Here is a 20,161-nt window from a genome sequence, read left to right as displayed (position 1 = left end):
CTAATCGGGGATCCAAACCACTATGTGCCTCCACCGGTTATCGAACCCGGGACACCTTGATTGCAAGACGACGACGCTACCACTGCGTCATGGAGGAGGCCGAGAAAACTTACAATTAGTCAGTAAAATTAATATTGAGGGACAAGGCCTGCGAAGAGTTCTTTCATTCGGTTGCGCGTGGTCATCACATCGAGTCACATAGTTTCGAGAGCAGAATTTGCTTACATATCGCTTTCAAGTACTTCCAAAATTGTCCTCACGATGTTGGAACAGCACAGAAATTTTGGAACTAATACAAGCAGGCACATACCCAGGGAAGTGGCTTGGGGGCTGCAGTCCTTTCCCGAAATCTTACAAATATCTGATTTTAATAATGTGTAGTAGTAATTAAATTTACTTCATTAATAGGATTAAACATATTGTGTGGCAAGTTGCAATATACCAAGAAATTCATCTTCAGCGCATTTACTCCTCCCCTCAACCTTTTCGCCTTTAGATGGCGGCTGCCGATAAGGGATAAGCCCCTTCCTAAATCAAATTCTGGCTACCGGCCTGACCACCAGGGATCGAACCTTGAACCTTTCGATTGATTGATTAATTGAACTGGTGTTTTAAGTCCACTTTATGCACAGTAAGGCTAATCGGGACTGGACCTACAGTTTAAAGTGAGATTCGAATAACTATGTGCCTCCATCGGGAATCGAACCCGGGCAGGTTGTTGAACCTGCCGAACCAAAGACGAGAGCGTAATTATTTGAGCGTGTGGAAACTTTGTTTTATCCAGTGCCATCGTATATTCAGTTTTCCACACACAAATAAGATTAATTTTAAGAAATTAGACGTGTGCATATAATTTATTATCGTCATCATTCCCCAAGTGAACAATCAGATGCCATAGAAGACTCGGACCCGCCCTTGAACTAAGAGATACCGGATCCGGTATGAACTGTACATGAGATGCCTAGCTTGAACTCATTACGCACACATTTCATATTTGAACTGTTGCCAATAATTGTAAACCTGGTTCCAGCACTTCATATCTAAAAACACGAAAATGGGTTTTATCTACTTCTTATTTTTTTTCAGGAAATTTACAAATCTAAAGACTAATAACATTGTTCTTGGTGTATCAGCCATTAAGCTAATGAGTTCATTCTGCATTTAGTTTCCCGAATAATGGCTGTGGATTTCGCGAGAGTATAGCTATCCGTAGACTGTTCGGGGCTACAGAAGAAAATGATGTTCCTTTCCAATTTATTGATTGATTGAGTTGGTGAAGTCCATTTTATACACAGTAAGGCTAATCGGGACTGGTTCTACAGTGTAAAGTGGGATCCTAACCACTATGAGCATCCACCGGGTATCTAACCCGGAACTCCTTGATTACAAGGCGACGATGCTAACATGCGCCACCGAGGAGGCCCATATATATATATGTATATATATACACAGACACACACACATACATATAGAATGTATGTATACATCATAGGCCTATGTGGTGTATAAATTAATTTATAATAGTTTGATAGAAAAAATCATACGTTTGGTCTCCACCAAGCTGATCAACCTAGCTACGTCCCTGGTGAAAGCCCTCGACCAGGGTAGAGACACTAAGGGATGAGTTAAACCCTGGATATTGATCTTGTCGTCGTAACACACAGTTAAAATCCCCAGCAAGGACAATATGTTGGTGGTTGCCCCCTAAAGCTGTCGCCACTCCTATTACATAGAAAGTGTTTCGTGCCTCGCGATCCACTGATCCGAAGGCGCATAGATATTACAAAACCAGATTTTACCTATTTCGACGCACGTAATTCGCCCAGAGGGATGCAGAAAAGTTTTTGTTAACCGATATACCTTGTCGTACCAAAATGGCAGTACCTGTTGCGTTGTATGTGAAATAATTATATATAGTGTAGTCGTGGTCACATGTAAAATCGTCTGTACCGACCTCTTGAAGGAAAAGAAGATCGAGAGCACTTTGCTTTATATAATCGGTCAAGGCATGGTGTTTGACTGTAGAGGATAGTTTGTTCAGATTTAGTGTGGCAAAATGATACACGGGAGTCGTCATATAACACAATAATGATATAAACAACCAAAACATTGCATGTACTTATAGGTTTCCTAAAGAATCAATATTTAGAGTGTTCGTCATCGTGGGGTTGGGGGGTGTTTCCAAAGGGTTGGGTACACTTGGGGTCAGGGTATACTTCACTGGCGATGGTGAACGCTGTTCCTTCGTTTTCTTCGCCGGGTGGGTGTGATTCTGGTCTGTGCTACGTAGCTTCTTTCTCTTCTTCTTTCCCTGTATGGGTGAAGATGGGGTCGGCAATGATGGGGGTTCTAGAGTCAGGTCCATGTTTGTCGTCTGCGAAGAAACTGCATCTACTGGTGGTGAGTTCTCGATGGTTTCCAAAGGAGTCATCTGCGTAGTATGGATACTTAGCGGGATGATTGTAGTCTCGTCATTGTGAGATACTGGAACCTCCATGGGATCGACAGAATTTCTAACACTAGGCAGGGTGCTGTTTTCTTCGGTCGGCGTTAAAGGGACATCCTGTATTGTATCGGAACTGGCGTGTAGAGTTGATTCAGTTTGCTTCTTGGTTATTGTAACTGGAAGTACTGTCTGGTCATTTTGTATCACTACTTCAGCGCTGTTGAGGTTGAATGGGGCGGGTCGCACTCTCCCTGCGTACGAGATATCACTGTTGGCCTCTGGCAACTAGGGCATTGGTTAAAGATATGATCGACCGCATCACAGTAGGAACACGTACGCTCCTGACCATTGTACGTGACCCAATAACGGCCGCCACCGATCGTAACGTATGAAGGTATCGCACGGGACAAGTTCACCTTTACCAATTTTCTTCCGGTTCTCACTGGGTATATGTGGTCTTTTGAGTACGTTTCGTCATTAAGGAAGATCACATGTCCGTAGTTAGTTAGTACAGAATATATTGCTTCATATGACATTTCACTCGGTACGACGTGCTGCCGCAATATCACATGATTATCATCTGCCCACGTCAATACCACTTCATGTTCGCCGTCATCGGCATTATACATAAACACTCCTTTCGACTCGCGTAATAACAGTTCACCCGTTACTTTGGACAATAATTTCACAATAACACATTTTCTATAATAGTCTACTTCTATACTTACAACCTGTTCTGGTTTCAGTTTCAATTTCGCACCTATCCAGCGATGTAGTTCATTTGACGTAGGCTTATTTCTCACTTCTCAAAATATCAATTTCAACGTGTTCACTCGCTTGATGGCCATTTTCAAGACTTCAGTTTTGTTCGACTGGACGATTACTTAATACAGACGCGCTGTCTCAACTACACGCTACGGGAGAAAGCACCGATCCACCTTCCGCGGCTCGCGCGAGACTCTACTGAGCCACCGCGGCCACCTGCCCCCTCCCGTCTCCACACACACACAGACATATTATTTCTAGCGCTAAGAGGTAAGGTAACCAGATGTCCCGTATTTGCCGGGACAGTCCCTTTTTTTTAGTGTATGTCCCGATTTTCGTATAACGTCAAACGGAACGCCAAAATGTCCCCCTTTTTGTGACAACGACTTATCGGTATAGAATTACTACGTAACGCCAGAACTATTGGAAAAATGAAAAGTGGAAAAAACACCACTTAGCGATTATTGCGTATAAATTATTTCATATTTCGATTTTCTTAAAATATTGGTTTTTTTTCTCTGTTTACTAATGCCCCCACTGAACGAGTGTTTTCCTACATGAATGGTTTGTGAACAAGCGACAAGAACTTCCCTTCAATACAAACTTTGAAATCTATGTTGATTAGAAAAGTGAATATTAACCACACTTGTGTAAACTTTTACAAAATATTATTCTAAAAGAAGAATGTTCTGAAGAGGATCCATTCATCGGTAAAATATCAATGAATGACTTCAAATTTTAAAGGACTGCTTGGTTGGAGTACAGTGCATGTCACCATATTATGTAAGTTGTTTACACAGTATTTATTTTTTAAATTAATTATCAAACACAAGTATTTTTGAAAAAAGTTTTTTGTTAAACTGTGGACATTTTAAAGTCCCGTTTTTCCTAAAGGAAAATATGAAAATTGCCCCGTTTTGTCGTTTTAAAAATCTGGTCACCTTACTATGACAGCGGTTACAATTATGAATTGCATGCTTGTAATGTTTTTAAGTCAGAAATTCTACATCGCGTGGCTGATGTTCATTGAAAGAAGTTTGCATTTTACATCAAAACAAACAATGAATGTGTAGTTAACACATATCGAAAAATCAAGATACAAGAAATAAGTAATTATATTCAGCGTAAAACAAAGGACAAAGAAACGATTTTGTTAAAGGGTCGCAAAGTCTCTATTCCATCTTGCGGCGTCCTGCTGCACGTACGTTTAGTACAAGACTTGTGTTACTAAATAAGTGATATATTATTGTTTGCTCCAATTTCATCTTTATTTAACTGTAGAACAAAAAAATAAAGGAATATTCATTCTATTTTTTTTTAAAAGCTGGGGCCCGCGGCCCCAAAGCTTGAAGCGCCACTTGCATTGCACCTCCGGTTTTTATAGCACTGTATAAAATACTACATCGTTTGCTGAGCACACCAATCATTCTGAGATGTTTAACTTCAATAAAAGAAAGACTGTAATACATTTCTCGGGGTGTAAGGGGTGACCTTCCACGTAGTACACCCTGGACTGCATTTTGCAGACGAACGAGGCTCTGGCGACTGGCACTATGGCCAGCATAATTTTGTGTGTGTTGTCCTGTTTTTTGTCCTTGTGTGTGCTGAGTGCCCCTTTACAGCCTCAGCTTTTAAAGAAAGTCAGAATATTTTAAGATTTTAGTAACACGACACTGCAATTATGCTCTTTTAGTAAGGGGCTGGACCCCGTATGACGTGACGGGTGCAAAATAGCCTTTAAGTGCTGACGCACCCAAATATTTAACTTCAAATTCAACTTCACATTTCTCAAAAATCACAACAAATTGATTTTTTTATTACAATAGATGTTACTGTCGGGAACAGTGGGGAAATTTAACCTATGTCTTGTGTCCCAACAGGCCAGAAAAGCACTGCTGTGTCACCTCCCATGGTTGCTAATTTCTAGCTCTTGGGTATGTCATAGAATGTCACAATGTTTGATGTATTGCATTCCAACTTTGCAAATTTATCAATAACTAAAAAAACAAATCCCTTGTCAAGGGCGCAGGAGAAGAATGATCGCCCCCTCAAACCTTTAGCCCTTACAGCAAACTACTAAGATTGATAGTTGTAGTTCACCTAATTTTTCTTCATCATCGCCCTGGTAGCGCTGGGGTACATGTCAGCTGCTCTCACTTCCTGCCCTGGCTACGGCCTTTCCACAGTGACTGCGCATGAAAATAATGAATGAGGAGGCAGAGGTGGCGGGAATATTTTCTAGATCTTCTGTGAAGGGGCGTTCGGTCACATCACGACTCCTTTGATTCACCCTAGTAATATTATACTTCCCTTCATTTCGTGCTTATCTTTCCTCGCCCCTCCGCCTTCCTTCGTCAGCCTTATCTTTGTTCACCCTCTGTCTCTCGTTGCCCTCTTATTACTCGTCGCCCCTTTATCATTCATCGCTCCTTATCTTTCGTCACCCTCATCCTTCATCATTCTTATATTTATTTGCCCCCCTTATCGCCGCGTCCTATCTTTCGTCGCCCCTATCTCTCGTCATTCTTATATCTGTTCGCCCCCTGTCTCTCGTCGCGCCCTTATCATTCGTCGCCTCTATCTCTCATCTATCTTCTATTTTCCCCCTGTCTCTCGTCGCCACTATCTTTCATCATTCGTATCTTTGTTCGCCCCTTGTATCTCATCGCCACCTTCTCATTCGTCGCCCCTATCTTCCATCATCCTTATCATTAGTTGCCCCTATCTTCCATCATCCTTATCATTAGTTGCCCTTTCTTCCATCCTCCTTATCATTAGTTGCCCCTATCTTCCATCGTCCTTATCATTAGTTGCCCCTATCTTCCATCGTCCTTATCATTAGTTGCCCCTATCTTCCATAATCCTTATCATTAGTTGCCCCTATCTTCCATCGTCCTTATCATTAGTTGCCCTTTCTTCCATCCTCCTTATCATTAGTTACCCCTATCTTCCATCATCCTTATCATTAGTTGCCCCTATCTTCCATCGTCCTTATCATTAGTTGCCCCTATCTTCCATCGTCCTTATCATTAGTTGCCCCTATCTTCCATCGTCCTTATCATTAGTTGCCCCTATCTTCCATCATCCTTATCATTAGTTGCCCCTATCTTCCATCGTCCTTATCATTAGTTGCCCTTTCTTCCATCCTCCTTATCATTAGTTACCCCTATCTTCCATCATCCTTATCATTAGTTGCCCCTATCTTCCATCATCCTTATCATTAGTTGCCCCTATCTTCCATCGTCCTTATCATTAGTTGCCCCTATCTTCCATCGTCCTTATCATTAGTTGCCCCTATCTTCCATCATCCTTATCATTAGTTGCCCCTATCTTCCATCGTCCTTATCATTAGTTGCCCCTATCTTCCATCATCCTTATCATTAGTTGCCCTTTCTTCCATCCTCCTTATCATTAGTTGCCCCTATCTTCCATCGTCCTTATCATTAGTTGCCCCTATCTTCCATCGTCCTTATCATTAGTTGCCCCTATCTTCCATCATCCTTATCATTAGTTGCCCCTATCTTCCATCGTCCTTATCATTAGTTGCCCTTTCTTCCATCCTCCTTATCATTAGTTACCCCTATCTTCCATCATCCTTATCATTAGTTGCCCCTATCTTCCATCATCCTTATCATTAGTTGCCCCTATCTTCCATCGTCCTTATCATTAGTTGCCCCTATCTTCCATCGTCCTTATCATTAGTTGCCCCTATCTTCCATCGTCCTTATCATTAGTTGCCCCTATCTTCCATCATCCTTATCATTAGTTGCCCCTATCTCTTCCATCGTCCTTATCATTAGTTGCCCCTATCTTCCATCGTCCTTATCATTAGTTGCCCTTTCTTCCATCCTCCTTATCATTAGTTACCCCTATCTTCCATCATCCTTATCATTAGTTGCCCCTATCTTCCATCATCCTTATCATTAGTTGCCCCTATCTTCCATCGTCCTTATCATTAGTTGCCCCTATCTTCCATCGTTCTTATCATTAGTTGCCCCTATCTTCCATCATCCTTATCATTAGTTGCCCCTATCTCTTCCATCGTCCTTATCATTAGTTGCCCCTATCTTCCATCGTCCTTATCATTAGTTGCCCTTTCTTCCATCCTCCTTATCATTAGTTACCCCTATCTTCCATCATCCTTATCATTAGTTGCCCCTATCTTCCATCATCCTTATCATTAGTTGCCCCTATCTTCCATCGTCCTTATCATTAGTTGCCCCTATCTTCCATCGTCCTTATCATTAGTTGCCCCTATCTTCCATCATCCTTATCATTAGTTGCCCCTATCTCTTCCATCGTCCTTATCATTAGTTGCCCCTATCTTCCATCGTCCTTATCATTAGTTGCCCCTATCTTCCATCGTCCTTATCATTAGTTGCCCCTATCTTCCATCATCCTTATCATTAGTTGCCCCTATCTCTTCCATCGTCCTTATCATTAGTTGCCCCTATCTTCCATCGTCCTTATCATTAGTTGCCCTTTCTTCCATCCTCCTTATCATTAGTTACCCCTATCTTCCATCATCCTTATCATTAGTTGCCCCTATCTTCCATCATCCTTATCATTAGTTGCCCCTATCTTCCATCGTCCTTATCATTAGTTGCCCCTATCTTCCATCGTCCTTATCATTAGTTGCCCCTATCTTCCATCATCCTTATCATTAGTTGCCCCTATCTTCCATCATCCTTATCATTAGTTGCCCCTATCTCTTCCATCGTCCTTATCATTAGTTGTCCCTATCTCTTCCATCGTTCTTATCATTAGTTACCCCTATCTCTTCCATCGTTCTTATCATTAGTTGCCCCTAACTCTTCCATCGTCCTTATCATTAGTTGCCCCTATCTCTTCCATCGTCCTTATCATTAGTTGCCCCTATCTCTTCCATCGTCCTTATCATTAGTTGCCCCTATCTTCCATCGTCCTTATCATTAGTTGCATCTATCTTTCATCGTCCTTATCATTAGTTGCCCCTATCTTCCATCGTCCTTATCATTAGTTGCCCCTATCTTTCAGCACCCCTATTCTAGTCACTCGCCGTTAAACTTTCTGCTCCCCCATAACGGTAGTTCTTCGTAAAATATTACAATATTTGCCTTATTGCATTTCAACCGTACATATTATTGAAGAAATAAAATAAGGCCCGTAAAAATCTGTCGCCCTCGAGTAGTGGGGCACCCTCTCAGTCTCCCTTTATTCTGCTATTTAAGTTTCTTAAATGACACTATGTGTGTTATATTTCATTGTGTGAATTATTTATCAATTTGTGAAAAAATAAAATAAGTCCTCGGTGGAAGTCGCCCACGACGCCCCCTCAAGAGCCTCGGAGGGGCGATCGCTCCCTCCGCTCCCCTTTAATCCGCCATTGTACAGTAGTTGTCAATGTTGCAAAATATGTGCTTTATATGACTCAGACATGCAAATATAACATTTATGTCCTGTAAAAATCTTGCAATACAAAGCATACGTATGTATCTGTTAATCATGATGAGGTCATATTAAAGAAATCTTTTCATTTTATCACTAATAGGTCTTCCCAATGGTGCAGTGGTAGCGTCATTGCCTTGCATTTGCTTCAAATGATTGGGTTCGTAATACAGGCCATAAGGAAGTTTTATTCTTACCTTTCACATATTTAGAGATATGAACTTGACAAGTGATAGAATTGAAAAGTGTGATGCGGGTTCCACCTCGCGTCTCAACAAGCTTCACCCAATGAAAATTAGAAAAGAAAAAGACTAATGAGAAACAACCATTTCATTATTTTTTCCCAGTATATTTTACTACATTGCCATGGATTCTGAGTATCTATGTGTACTTGCTTTTGTTGCACTTATGGAAGTATTTTGTAAATGTAGTGTTGGACATCAAATATCTGAAAAATCTTTAACACAATTACACAGCTGTAGTGTAGTGTAGTGTAAGCTAGTGCAAGAGCTGTCCTCTGCTTGCTAATACTTTTGTTTCAATTCTTGAGCTGTACATTGCAGAAACTAGAACCAGAGAACATGCTGATGGACAATCTGCCTCTGTTATATGTGCTGTCTGCTGTACCTGTCACTTTTGAGCTTATTGGATAATATTCCATTGCTAACTGCTTACCAATTGTCAATGGCATTCACTGTGATATGGCACATGTGCACAGATAAATATAACACTTTAGCATATGAGAAGGTGTAATACACGTAAGAATCATAGCCTAGGAGTTTGTTTCAATATAAGCCATTCATATTCCACGAAACTATAAATGTTGCAAGTTATTAATATATGCATGAAATGTAGCTGCGTATAGAATGAAAATAAACTGTTCCGTGGATACGCAAGAGCCGGCCCCCATGGCGGAGTGGTTAGCTCATCCCCATCTTTGCAAATAAGTCAAAAGTAGCACAGAAGGCAAAGTAAAATAAAGCAAATCAATCGATAGATACGTAAGTACATTTTGTGTATATATTGATTAAAGCCATTGTTGAAAAATATCCCAATCAAATAACATAAACAACGTTAAATTGTATTAAGTCTCAACCCCCTCTTCGAGTATGCCACTGATATTCTTTGCAGGGAACATAACATGTTGTCAGGAATATTCCATGCCATTGGGGAGGAAGGGTCAGAGTGCAGGATCTGTTATGGCAATTTCCCCATTCATGTTTCTGAAAAGTACCATTGGATCTCGCCGAACCTCTCAACAGGGATTTAGGATATCAAGGTAGCCAGAGTATGGTGCTCGTAACATCATTTTTCATGAAAACACGCGCACACACACAAAATTGTCAATCATGATAAGCACTTAAACCACTAGTATATGCATGCTGCAAAACGTTACTGGGAGTAATTGGGAGAAACAATTATTCTTCTCGTGGATCTTCACCTGGGTGTAATATACAAAGGAAGTTTTATCTCTTTCTATTGTAATAAAATTTCCAACATAACTCGAGATTTTCTTGTTTATTTTTGTTATATCTTGGTAGGTTGATAGTGACAATGATGGTGATCGATTGTCAAGATATATGAAACAGGGCTCAAATCCAGAACCTTAGGTTGAACACCTCTCCACTCAGGGTGTGAAATCCTTGGGGGAGAAGCTATTGGTGATTTCACCCACCAAAAATATTGTCCTTAAGAAATCTCCACTCCTCCTCCCATCAAAGGTTCTCAGAGCAGAGTTTTTGTTATAACAACAAAGATAAGCAATCAGATTTGACCTCAAAACAAATATCGTTTTCTGTGTGTTTGTGAGTGTTACATGCATTCCCTCCCTCTCTATAGCTCAATAAAAAGGACAACAAGAATGCAAGACATATATCAGAATTAAATCTGATTTACGTTAATAAAAAATCAAAAATTAACAAAAAAAAATTGAACAGTAATATATATTAAACAAGATATATATTTTGTAATATTTAGTCATTTGCTTTTTGCATCATTACATAATATATATGTATGTGTGTGCCTGTCCTTGTGGCATATTGGTTATCATTACGAGCTGCGATGCCCGGGCTCTCGGGTTCGAATCCAATCCTGGGCATGGGTGTTTGTGAGTGTCCCTTCATTAGCCAAAAGTGGCAGAAAAGCGAAGTAAAACAAATCACTCAATATGTTTGTATGTGTGTGCGTGCACACGTGTTTGTGTAAATTAAAATCTTACTCCAACAATCAGTTTCCTTACACATTATTTTTATTATTATTTATTTTAGGATTTTTGCAGTTTTTACCTTTGCTAATCGCCCTACACAAATATTTGTAGTTGTTTTTATCTCCTTTGGGGGGGGGGGGAGGCTGGTCATGGTAGGCAGTTTTCGTCCTACTCTCGATATTTTCTAACAATAATTTGCACATTTCTAATATCTTTAACGTGGAAAATCTGTAAACACAATAGGGGTAAATTGAGCAATGTTAATTTTTAGACATCTTTTTTCTTCTGTTACTTCCGATTTTCTACATTTCAGAGAGACCCAACAAACCAAATTCGTCCTTTCTTTTAACTCAAACGCAGAAAATCGGAAGAGACTGAAGGTAAAAAAATGCTTTAAAAGATCATCATTGTTCAGTTTATTCCTATTGTGTTTGCAGATTTGCCGCGTTAAGTTACGAGAAATGCCCAAATTATTGTTAGAAGATATCGAGAGTAGGACGAGAACTGGCGGGTTATTGCGCGGACACACATTCAACTGTCACAATTGAAGTAGGATGCAATTGATGGGCTGTTGCTATGACAACGATATGAACGCATGGATCGGATTAGCAAATAAGTTGCCAGGTTTCAGAGCAACTACCAGGTGGCTCTGCACGCTAAATTTCATGACGTCATGGTGTTCGCAAAATTTACATGGGAACCATAGGAAGTGACTAATCCTGTTTATTCTTGATAGTACCTTTGCTTTCTTCTCTTTCTGTCCTTATCTCCTCTCCTTCCATCTTCTCTCCTCTCCTCTTCTCTTCTCTCATCTCGAATGTGGACTCCATATAACTACAGGTGACTGTTGCATAAGAGAACTAAAAGAAGGAGGATATTATGGGATATACGCCTTGTCAACACTTTTGAAGAATCCAATTACAAAAATAATACATAAGAGAAAATATTGTACTGTAAAATTATATATATATATATATATATATATATATATATATTTAAATGTAACTGGTGCACAGATTAATAGCTAAAACCAAATAATAATTAATAGCGTCGTTGCCTTGTAATCAAGGGGCCCCAGGTTCGATACCCGGTGGAGGCACATAGTGCTTCGGATCCCACTTTAAACTTTAGGTCCAGTCCCGATTAGCCGTTCTGTGCATAAAGTGGACTTAAAACACCAACTCAATCATTTTTTTTAAAAAAAAATAGTCTTCACCTCAGTCTAAAGGCTCAAAAATCTGCCTCTGATGTAATGGTTGCTCCCTGGGCCCAGTAATGAAGAAATTAATCCATTGCATAGGCGAGTCAAACATCAGGTTTCGAATTCACAACGAACTTACCGGTTCCGGTCCTAAGAACGGTCGGTAACGTTCCACAAGTCCTTTCGCTAGAAAAACTTTACACGATCTGGCACCAATGTCAACGCGTACTCCATTAGTGGTGACGTCACAGCAGACGACAAACCAGGATTTGAGTCTACACAACGAGAAAACTTGTTTTCTTCCTATCAAATTCAATGCCTTTTTCCTTCGGAAGGGGTAGCTTTAATTATTGTGACAGCAGTTATGAATAAAAATTATGGTGCGTATTGTACACCAATGAAAAGATGAGATTTCGGAGATTACGATCATATATCACACATACCTTACAGAGAATAAGGTAATGAATAACCGAAGTAAGTATAGCATGCATTTTCAAAACATTCCACTTCCGAGGACAGCCGAAGTCGACCCGAAGCTCATCCGATCTGAAGTCGGCCACGCTGCCGCTATGGACGATGGGAAACCTTGGGAAATCAGCAGCCTCAGGCGATTGAACCGACGACGCCGATTGGCTGAGATTTCTTTTGGAGCATTCGCTTTACTCTATTTCCTACTCCATTTATTCTTTACACTCTCCTCTGTAAGGTATATGTTATATATAGACGTATTTTACGAAATCTCATCTTTACATTGATGTACGATGCACATCACAATATTGTTTCTTAATTGCTGTCACAATAATTACAGCTACCCCTTCCGAACGAAAATAGCATTGAATTGGATAGGAGGAAAAGCACGTTTTTATTTGTTTAGACTCAGTCCCAGCGCGTCGTCTACTGTGACGTCACACTTTTGGACTCCATACAATCAACACTAAGGTTTTCGCTCATTCTGCTTGCATGTGACTGTTTTAAAAGATCGACAAAGTTTTTCAATGTAAATATATAACAGGTGTGCCGATCAGGCACGAATTCGCTTCTTCTGCACATTTTTGTTTCCATTATTCATTTTTATCTGTAGATTTTAAACCCTTAAGCGAGGAGCCCGAGTTGTGCTCGGGCATTTGAATTTGGCGGCTTTTTGTCCATTTCAGATCCAGTCAATGTTCCCGTAGCGGGGAATTATTTTCTATAAATGCATATGCAGTAGTACATACATAGATACATTTCGTTTTGTACAGTTTGCTTGAATGTTTGTGTGCCCATTCACTTTTCTCTCATTTACAAGACATGTAATGCTATAATGTTATAATGTTGTCCAGAGCCATGTGCCCTCTAGGACAGGGGCGGACTGGGGGCTCGCTGAACCTGGGGTCTAAGATTCAACATACGATTTACTTTAAATTATGTGTGCAGTACTTTCAATTCCCATTTAGGTTTAAGTTACACACACACTCTCACTCTCTCCCTTTTTCTCACTCTCTCTCACTCTATCTCTCTCTCTCTCTCTCTCTCTCTCTCTCTCTCTCTCTCTCTCTCTCTCTCTCTCTCTCTCTCTCTCTCTCCTTGACAATGTAGTGAGACAGAGAAATTATCAGACACACAAAACAGAAAAAACTTCAAATATTGTTCAACGTTTTGAATAATACCATGGAAAATACATTTTCATTTAGGAAAATGTGGATATATTTATTCCTTTTACTAATTATTTTGCAAATTGACAAAACAGAAATATCGTCAAATATTATTCAACATTTTGAATAGTAACATTGGATAATACAATCTCATCTTGGAATTTATGTATATATTTATTTCATCATTTACAAAAAATCCGAAAAAATTAATGGATCAGAAGGATTTGTAAAGTTTACCTTTATTCCAGAGTCACGTGTGAAAGGAATCTCCGATCTTTGACACTGAGGCATAATGGTCCAAGCTTCATATTCTTCTTCTTGTTGTTGTTCACCTTCAACTTCTTCACTTCCACTCTCCTCTGATGAAATATCATAGTTCGTATCTCCTTCGGAATATCTAATTTCAAATTCCGAACTTTCATCATAACTGGAATCTTCAAGAAGAAATCGAATTTGGTCGGCGCTTTCCATTTGCTAAGCTATTCTCTCACATGAAAGAAACGCAAGCTATTCCCGTTCAGTTAATAATACCGTGCTGCCATTTACAAAACTACAAATCTACAAAAACAACTGCTCATCGGATTCCGCATAGTGTACACAACAATACCAGAGAACAATTCGCATAACCCGATCTCAAGTTGGAATAAACTTTCCTGCCCGAACCTAGCTCGGGCAACCCGCTTAACGTCACACATTGCAACCCCGAACACAGCTCGGGTAACCCGCTTGTAACTCAATTTATAAAATTGAAACACTCACTTAAGGGGGGGGGAATTTGAAAGTTAGTTTTCCACATAGGTGATACGTAGTTAAGAGGTGTGTCCAAGGAGTTGGCTTCCCCATTTCTCATCTCGTGAGTGAGTGAGGAACATCGGCCTTATCTCTGCAGAGTCTCGTCTCGCGCCACTAAAGTTCAAAATGCAACCTTCCAACTGTATGTATGAAGGTTTGTGCACTTTATTATAATTCCAAATTTATTAGCTTGCTACGAGATTATGGACTCTCACTATATATACAAAAAATCTGAAAGTATGAAACAACGTTTGGTGCATCCTGTTGTTTATTTATACCTCTCATTTATACGTATAAAGGAATATAATCATTTATACTGACCTTACCGACCACATCCATCAGAAACTGAATAATTAAAGATAGTTAAACATAACGATGATCGATTCAATCTTACCTTACTCGCCATGATCACACAGTTGGCGAAGAAAATATTTCCTTCGAGCTGTCTTACAAGCGAGATCATGCTGATAACCTAAATCATTAAACATTACTACCCGTAGTAAACATCTTTATTGTTAGCATTTCCAAACACAAACATTTTTTCAGTGAGCTCCATGTAAACACGCTACTGTTACCGTGAAATTGACAGTATAGAAGACTTGCCTTCAAGTAAGTTTTGTTGTAAAGAGTGGCGTATTTTCATTTTATACTAACAATTCTTAACTTTGGGAGGAAATATTTGTATGTGTGGACCAGGGCGTGACATCCTTGGAGCAGCTGGATCCCCCTCCCAAAACATTATTGTCCTAAGAATTTCCACAGGGGAGTTTTTGTCAAAACAGCAAAAATACGCAACTAGTTTTGACTCCTAATAGTATGCTTTACTAAAGGCAACACACACAAAGAACGAAGGATTATGTCTGTCTCTGACTGTGTTTGTGAGTATTGCATGCTTTCTCAATCTCTCTCCTTCTCTCCCCCTCCTTCAAGAGACCATGAATAGATCCGAAACAATATCAATGTATGCAAAAGCCATGAAATCAGTCCAATCAAGGTCACGCCGCCCACATACAGCAACGATTTCAACCGACGAAATGAACCGCATACGTACAGCGTGCGAAGTGTCGACTGAGCAGATTAGATAAAGTTTGGCAACACTGGTGGGCAAGGGGCGTGGAGGGGGCAAGGGGGCAAGGGGGAGCTCCGACCTTGACTGGCCTATTTTCGTGGAGAGAGCAATAGCAATTTTAATCATTTGGTAAAAGAATAAGTCTCCTGCTTTATAAATATCTGATATCTAAAAGTAACAATTCCTTAATATACCGGGTGGTCCATTTATAATGATAGTATGGAATATCGCATGCAGAATGCATCCAATCGAAAAATTGCACAGAAAAAAAGTTTGATACTATTGAGGGGGTAAATCAATTCCGTAAAAATTTCGTCGCCGCCACGACGTTTCGTAGTTTCAGTCTCATTTCGTTACCTTTAAGCTCCACACTGTTCGTCCCAAAATGTCAGGAGTGATAGAGGCACAAACATCAATAATTCGTTGCCGCATGTTTTCTGGAATTGTTGGAACTTCGTGGTAGCACTTTTCTTTAAGTAGTACCCAAGGGCAGAAATCAGGCGACGTGAGATCGGGTGAACGAGCTGGCCAAGAAACGGGTCCTCTACGTCCTATCCATCGACCAGGAAACTTTGTGTCCAACCTGGCTCGAGTCTGAATGGAGTAGTGAGCTGGACAACCATCATGTTGATACCACATGTTGCAGCGCTGGTGCAGTGGCAATTCTTCCAACAGCCCTGGCAGAATATTTACCAAAAACGTTGTGTACTTTTCTCCATTTAATGTGCCTTCAATGAAATATGGTCCACTCAATCGGTTTCCAATTATTCCGCACCAAACATTTACACTCCAAGGTCTTTGGTGTTCAACTTCTCGAATCCAATGCAGATTAAAATGTATAACTTTCATGCACGCGAGCAAGCGAAGCTAGCAAGAAAATTTTTTGCAGGCTGTAATCAATATTGATTTAATAGGCCGCAAAAAAGATCACGGGACGCCAATGCACTCTCTTTTACAACTTCTGTGCCTCCCCGATGGTGTAGTGGTAACATCGTCGCCTTGTGATCAAGGGGCTCCGGGTTCGATACTCGGTGGGGGCACATGGCACAGTGGTTCGGATCCCACTTTAAACTTTAGGTTCAGTCCCGATTAGCCTTTCTGTGCGTAAAGTGGACTTAAAAACAAAAATCAATCAATCAACCTTACGACCTATTTTCATTTAGATCGTTGGGAGAAAAATAATTATTATTGAATGAAGATAGTGTTAAGTACGATTGCTTTATAGAAGTAGTCTCTACATATCCTCAATTTTATTATCATAGTTCCACACGCATATTTTGAACTGAACATAATGCATAATAAATCTGTAGTGTTATGGTATATAATCATACTTTTTAAATTACGAATTGTAAATACTAGGGTGAAAGTGGCTGACATCTTAAAGGCACTTAAACTCTATTTTACTACGAATGGTTTATAATTGGCAGATTAACGAGACTTTGGCACACTGGCGTACACAGGATTTTTCTTCGGGAGGGGCTGGAATTGTAAAGGTGCATAGCTGCTTTCTAGGGGGGTGTATACACAAGATATTTCGTATATTAAAAACTTCCCACTCTCAAAAATCCCAATCTGGGGTCATTTTAACTCGAATATGCATTTGTCACTATGTTTTTCAGAGTTCTTCACTGTTTTCATTTGAAAAATTAATTTTCTCAAAATTTCCTAGGGGGCTGTAATCCCTTCAGCCCCTCCATCTGCGTACGCCAGTGCTCTGGCGTGGTCCCACGGCCGGTATAGACCTTTGTGTGAGTTGCGTTCTCCTTATGCGATTGTGAATATATCTTTATTCATCTCATCCATCACAGTTCATCCCCATCGTCGCGATTAGCCAAAAGTGGAACAAAATGGACGAGAATCTTCGAGAATGTTACTAAATTTTATGCTCTAATATAATCAAGAGCATAATTGCATTGTAAATAGAATGCGACATTAGAACTCCTAATAAATGAGTATAGTCACCCACATGCTTCGTGTTTTGTTCAGTAAATGTACGATCGAAAGTTTAAATCTATGAACTCTTTGCTTTTCAGGTGCCACAAGTCAAGAAATGAAGGTGAGTCGAAGACTAGTCATAGTCCTGCTAATGGTGACATCAGGACTTGTACCAATAAGAAGCAGCGAAAGGGGCACATTTCAATTGGTGGTAACAGACAGCAACAATAATGATCAGCTGCTGAAGGCGGTCTCTTCGATTCTTCATTTCTACTTCTCGTCATGTTCGTTCCTTTCTATCTTTGTGGATTCCAGCCTGACGTCTGTCGACCACAGATTGTTTGACTTAGGGTTAAATTATTCGACACTCATCTACAACGAACAGTTGGATGCAAGTCTGACAAATCGGTCGCACAGCGCTGATGGCTTTCTGTTTCTTGTTGGTAGAGCAAGTGCCATCACGACCACTTTGGAAGCTTGTAGAAGTCACAAGTTCTGGAATCCTAGAGCGAGGTTCTTGTTTGTGACATCTGGAGAGTATAGTACTGAAGAGGTGAGAGATGTCATTGATACGTTTTTCGAGCTCCAAGTGCTCGATGTGGTTGTCCTCACTGAGTCATTGAAGGCCTATACGTATTTTCCTTTTTCGTCCAAAGGATGCAGGGAGGAGTTCCAGGTGGCACGTCTGGACTTGTGGAGCACAGATGGGTTCCTGAGCGAGAATCTGTATGCGGATAAGGTACGAGATATGTACGGATGTCCTGTTAGAGCGTCGACGTTCGATTTTAAACCTCACGTGGTCATCAAGGATGATGACAAAGACAAGAAGACCAATGTGTCCAAAGTGGTCGGCGGGATTGAAGGTAACATGTTCAGCTTTGCGGCGTCTGCTATGAACTTCACCATCCGTGCTGCCGCGCCTGCAGACAATGAATACTGGGGACAGCGTCTGAAGAATGGGACTTTCGTGGGTCAACTGGGCGATATCGTGTATCGTCGAGCAGACATCGCGTTCGCCAACTATTTCCACCTCCCGCAGTACTCCGACTTCCTTGGCGCCACAACGTACGTGACCATCTCGTACATGGTGTTCGTCGTTCCCAAAGCTACACGGATGCCAAGATGGATGAGCATCTTCTTGCCTTTCGAGTACACCGTCTGGTCAGGTATTGTCATCATCTGCATCGTCGTCCGAGTCTTCGTCTCCTTCTTGAAACTTCTCCGCCGTCCTCTCGCTGACAGATCGTTCATCGCTTCCTCTTTGGACTCCTTGTATCTTTTCTCCTCGTTTCTCGGGGTGTCTGTGGTCGGATTCCCGAACTCGCATCTTCTCCGCACATTCTATGTGTTCTTCATCATGTGCACGTTCGTCCTCTGCTCGGCACACGTCGGCGCACTGGTCAGCTTCATGACCGTCCCTATGTACTATCCCGACATCGACACGTTCAAAGCCCTCGTAGAGTCGGGAATTTCCATTGGTGGATCTCCAAACACGCAGAGCTTCTTCAGAGAGTCCACGGACCCAACGGACCTGCTCATCTACAAAAACTGGATGAAGACATGGAACATCCCTATCATCTTCGAATGGATATCCTCGTACAGAAACTTCTCGGCATCCATCGACAAGCCCGCAGGGGAGTACAACATGTACATAGAGTTCCCAAATATGGGCAGAAATTTGCACATATGCGAGGAGGTAATCCTCATTTTCCCGACCATCATGTTTCTGCAAAAAGGCTCCTGGCTGGAAGGTCACGTGAACAAGGTCTTCACAAGGACCATAGAGGCGGGATTCTTAGTCCAATGGAAAGAGGCAGCCGTAAGTGCTGTGGTCAAGGCCAATCAGGAAATCCATAGAGACATCGTGCTCACCTTGCTACACCTCACTGGGGCATTTGTAATCCTCGTGGTAGGCGTCATTGTGTCCGGTCTTGCATTCACTTTCGAAATGAATCGCTTGTGCGGACGGAGACCTAAAAGGCATACTGTTGTACACAAGATGAACAACTGAATCATAGACTACGTCCACAGAGATGAGTTTAACGCTGCATGAAATTTAGCAGCGATAATGGTGTATTGCTCTATCGGTTCATAAACTTTTGTAATCTTATTTTCTTAATATGCAAAATTAACTTGTTATCATAATGAGGGAGCCTGGTGTTCAAGGAGCAATAATGATACTTCTAATTCGTTGTACGTATTGACCTAATGTGGTAAGATGCTTCTGTTAACTTACCAATGAATGGTAAAACAACAGCATCGCAATACTCATATTGCAAATCCGTCATTATGTGAGAAACAGCTATTATATCGTAACATACACATTCAGCAAAACTATATAGTTATAATCTCAAGTGGAGAAACTATAGACGAGTTCATCACATGTGATGAAGAAAGCAACTGTAGTCAGAATATTACAATTTCTGTATGCTATTTCGTGTGTTCGATTGTGGCAGTTTTTGATATGCTAAGCTTTCCTTAAGAAACTCTCGCGGATAAGTTCATCTTGCTACCAGATTACATCAGCAGGCCACACTTTCACGCATTGGAGTTCTCTTTTGATTAATTTCTTTGTGCACTGTGATGTGACTGATTTATATGCAAGAACTCTTCAAGTAAGTGATTTAAATGTTTTATGGGCACAGTCTAACGCACACTATGACATGTATTCATACTGTAAAAAGAA

At 40.7% G+C, this 20,161-nt stretch overlaps 1 protein-coding gene across 1 annotated transcript; it reads left to right on the top strand.

Moving 5' to 3' along the window:
- Nucleotides 1–17,590: 17,590 nt before the first annotated feature.
- LOC145988964 (uncharacterized) lies at nucleotides 17,591–19,486 on the top strand. Its single transcript, XM_083124266.1, has one exon. It carries the CDS (start codon nucleotides 17,591–17,593, stop codon nucleotides 19,484–19,486), a length of 1,896 nt encoding a protein of 631 aa, XP_082980392.1.
- Nucleotides 19,487–20,161: the final 675 nt, after the last annotated feature.

Source organism: Lepisma saccharinum, chromosome 6 (assembly GCF_977018435.1).
Source record: "Lepisma saccharinum chromosome 6, izLepSacc3.1, whole genome shotgun sequence".
NCBI classification, from domain to species: domain Eukaryota; kingdom Metazoa; phylum Arthropoda; class Insecta; order Zygentoma; family Lepismatidae; genus Lepisma; species Lepisma saccharinum.
This window is presented reverse-complemented; position numbering and strand designations above follow the sequence as displayed.

Coding starts and splice junctions, on each gene's coding strand:
- LOC145988964 (XM_083124266.1), top strand. CDS start 17,591: ATGAAGGTGAGTCGAAGACTAGTCATAGTCCTGCTAATGGTGACATCA.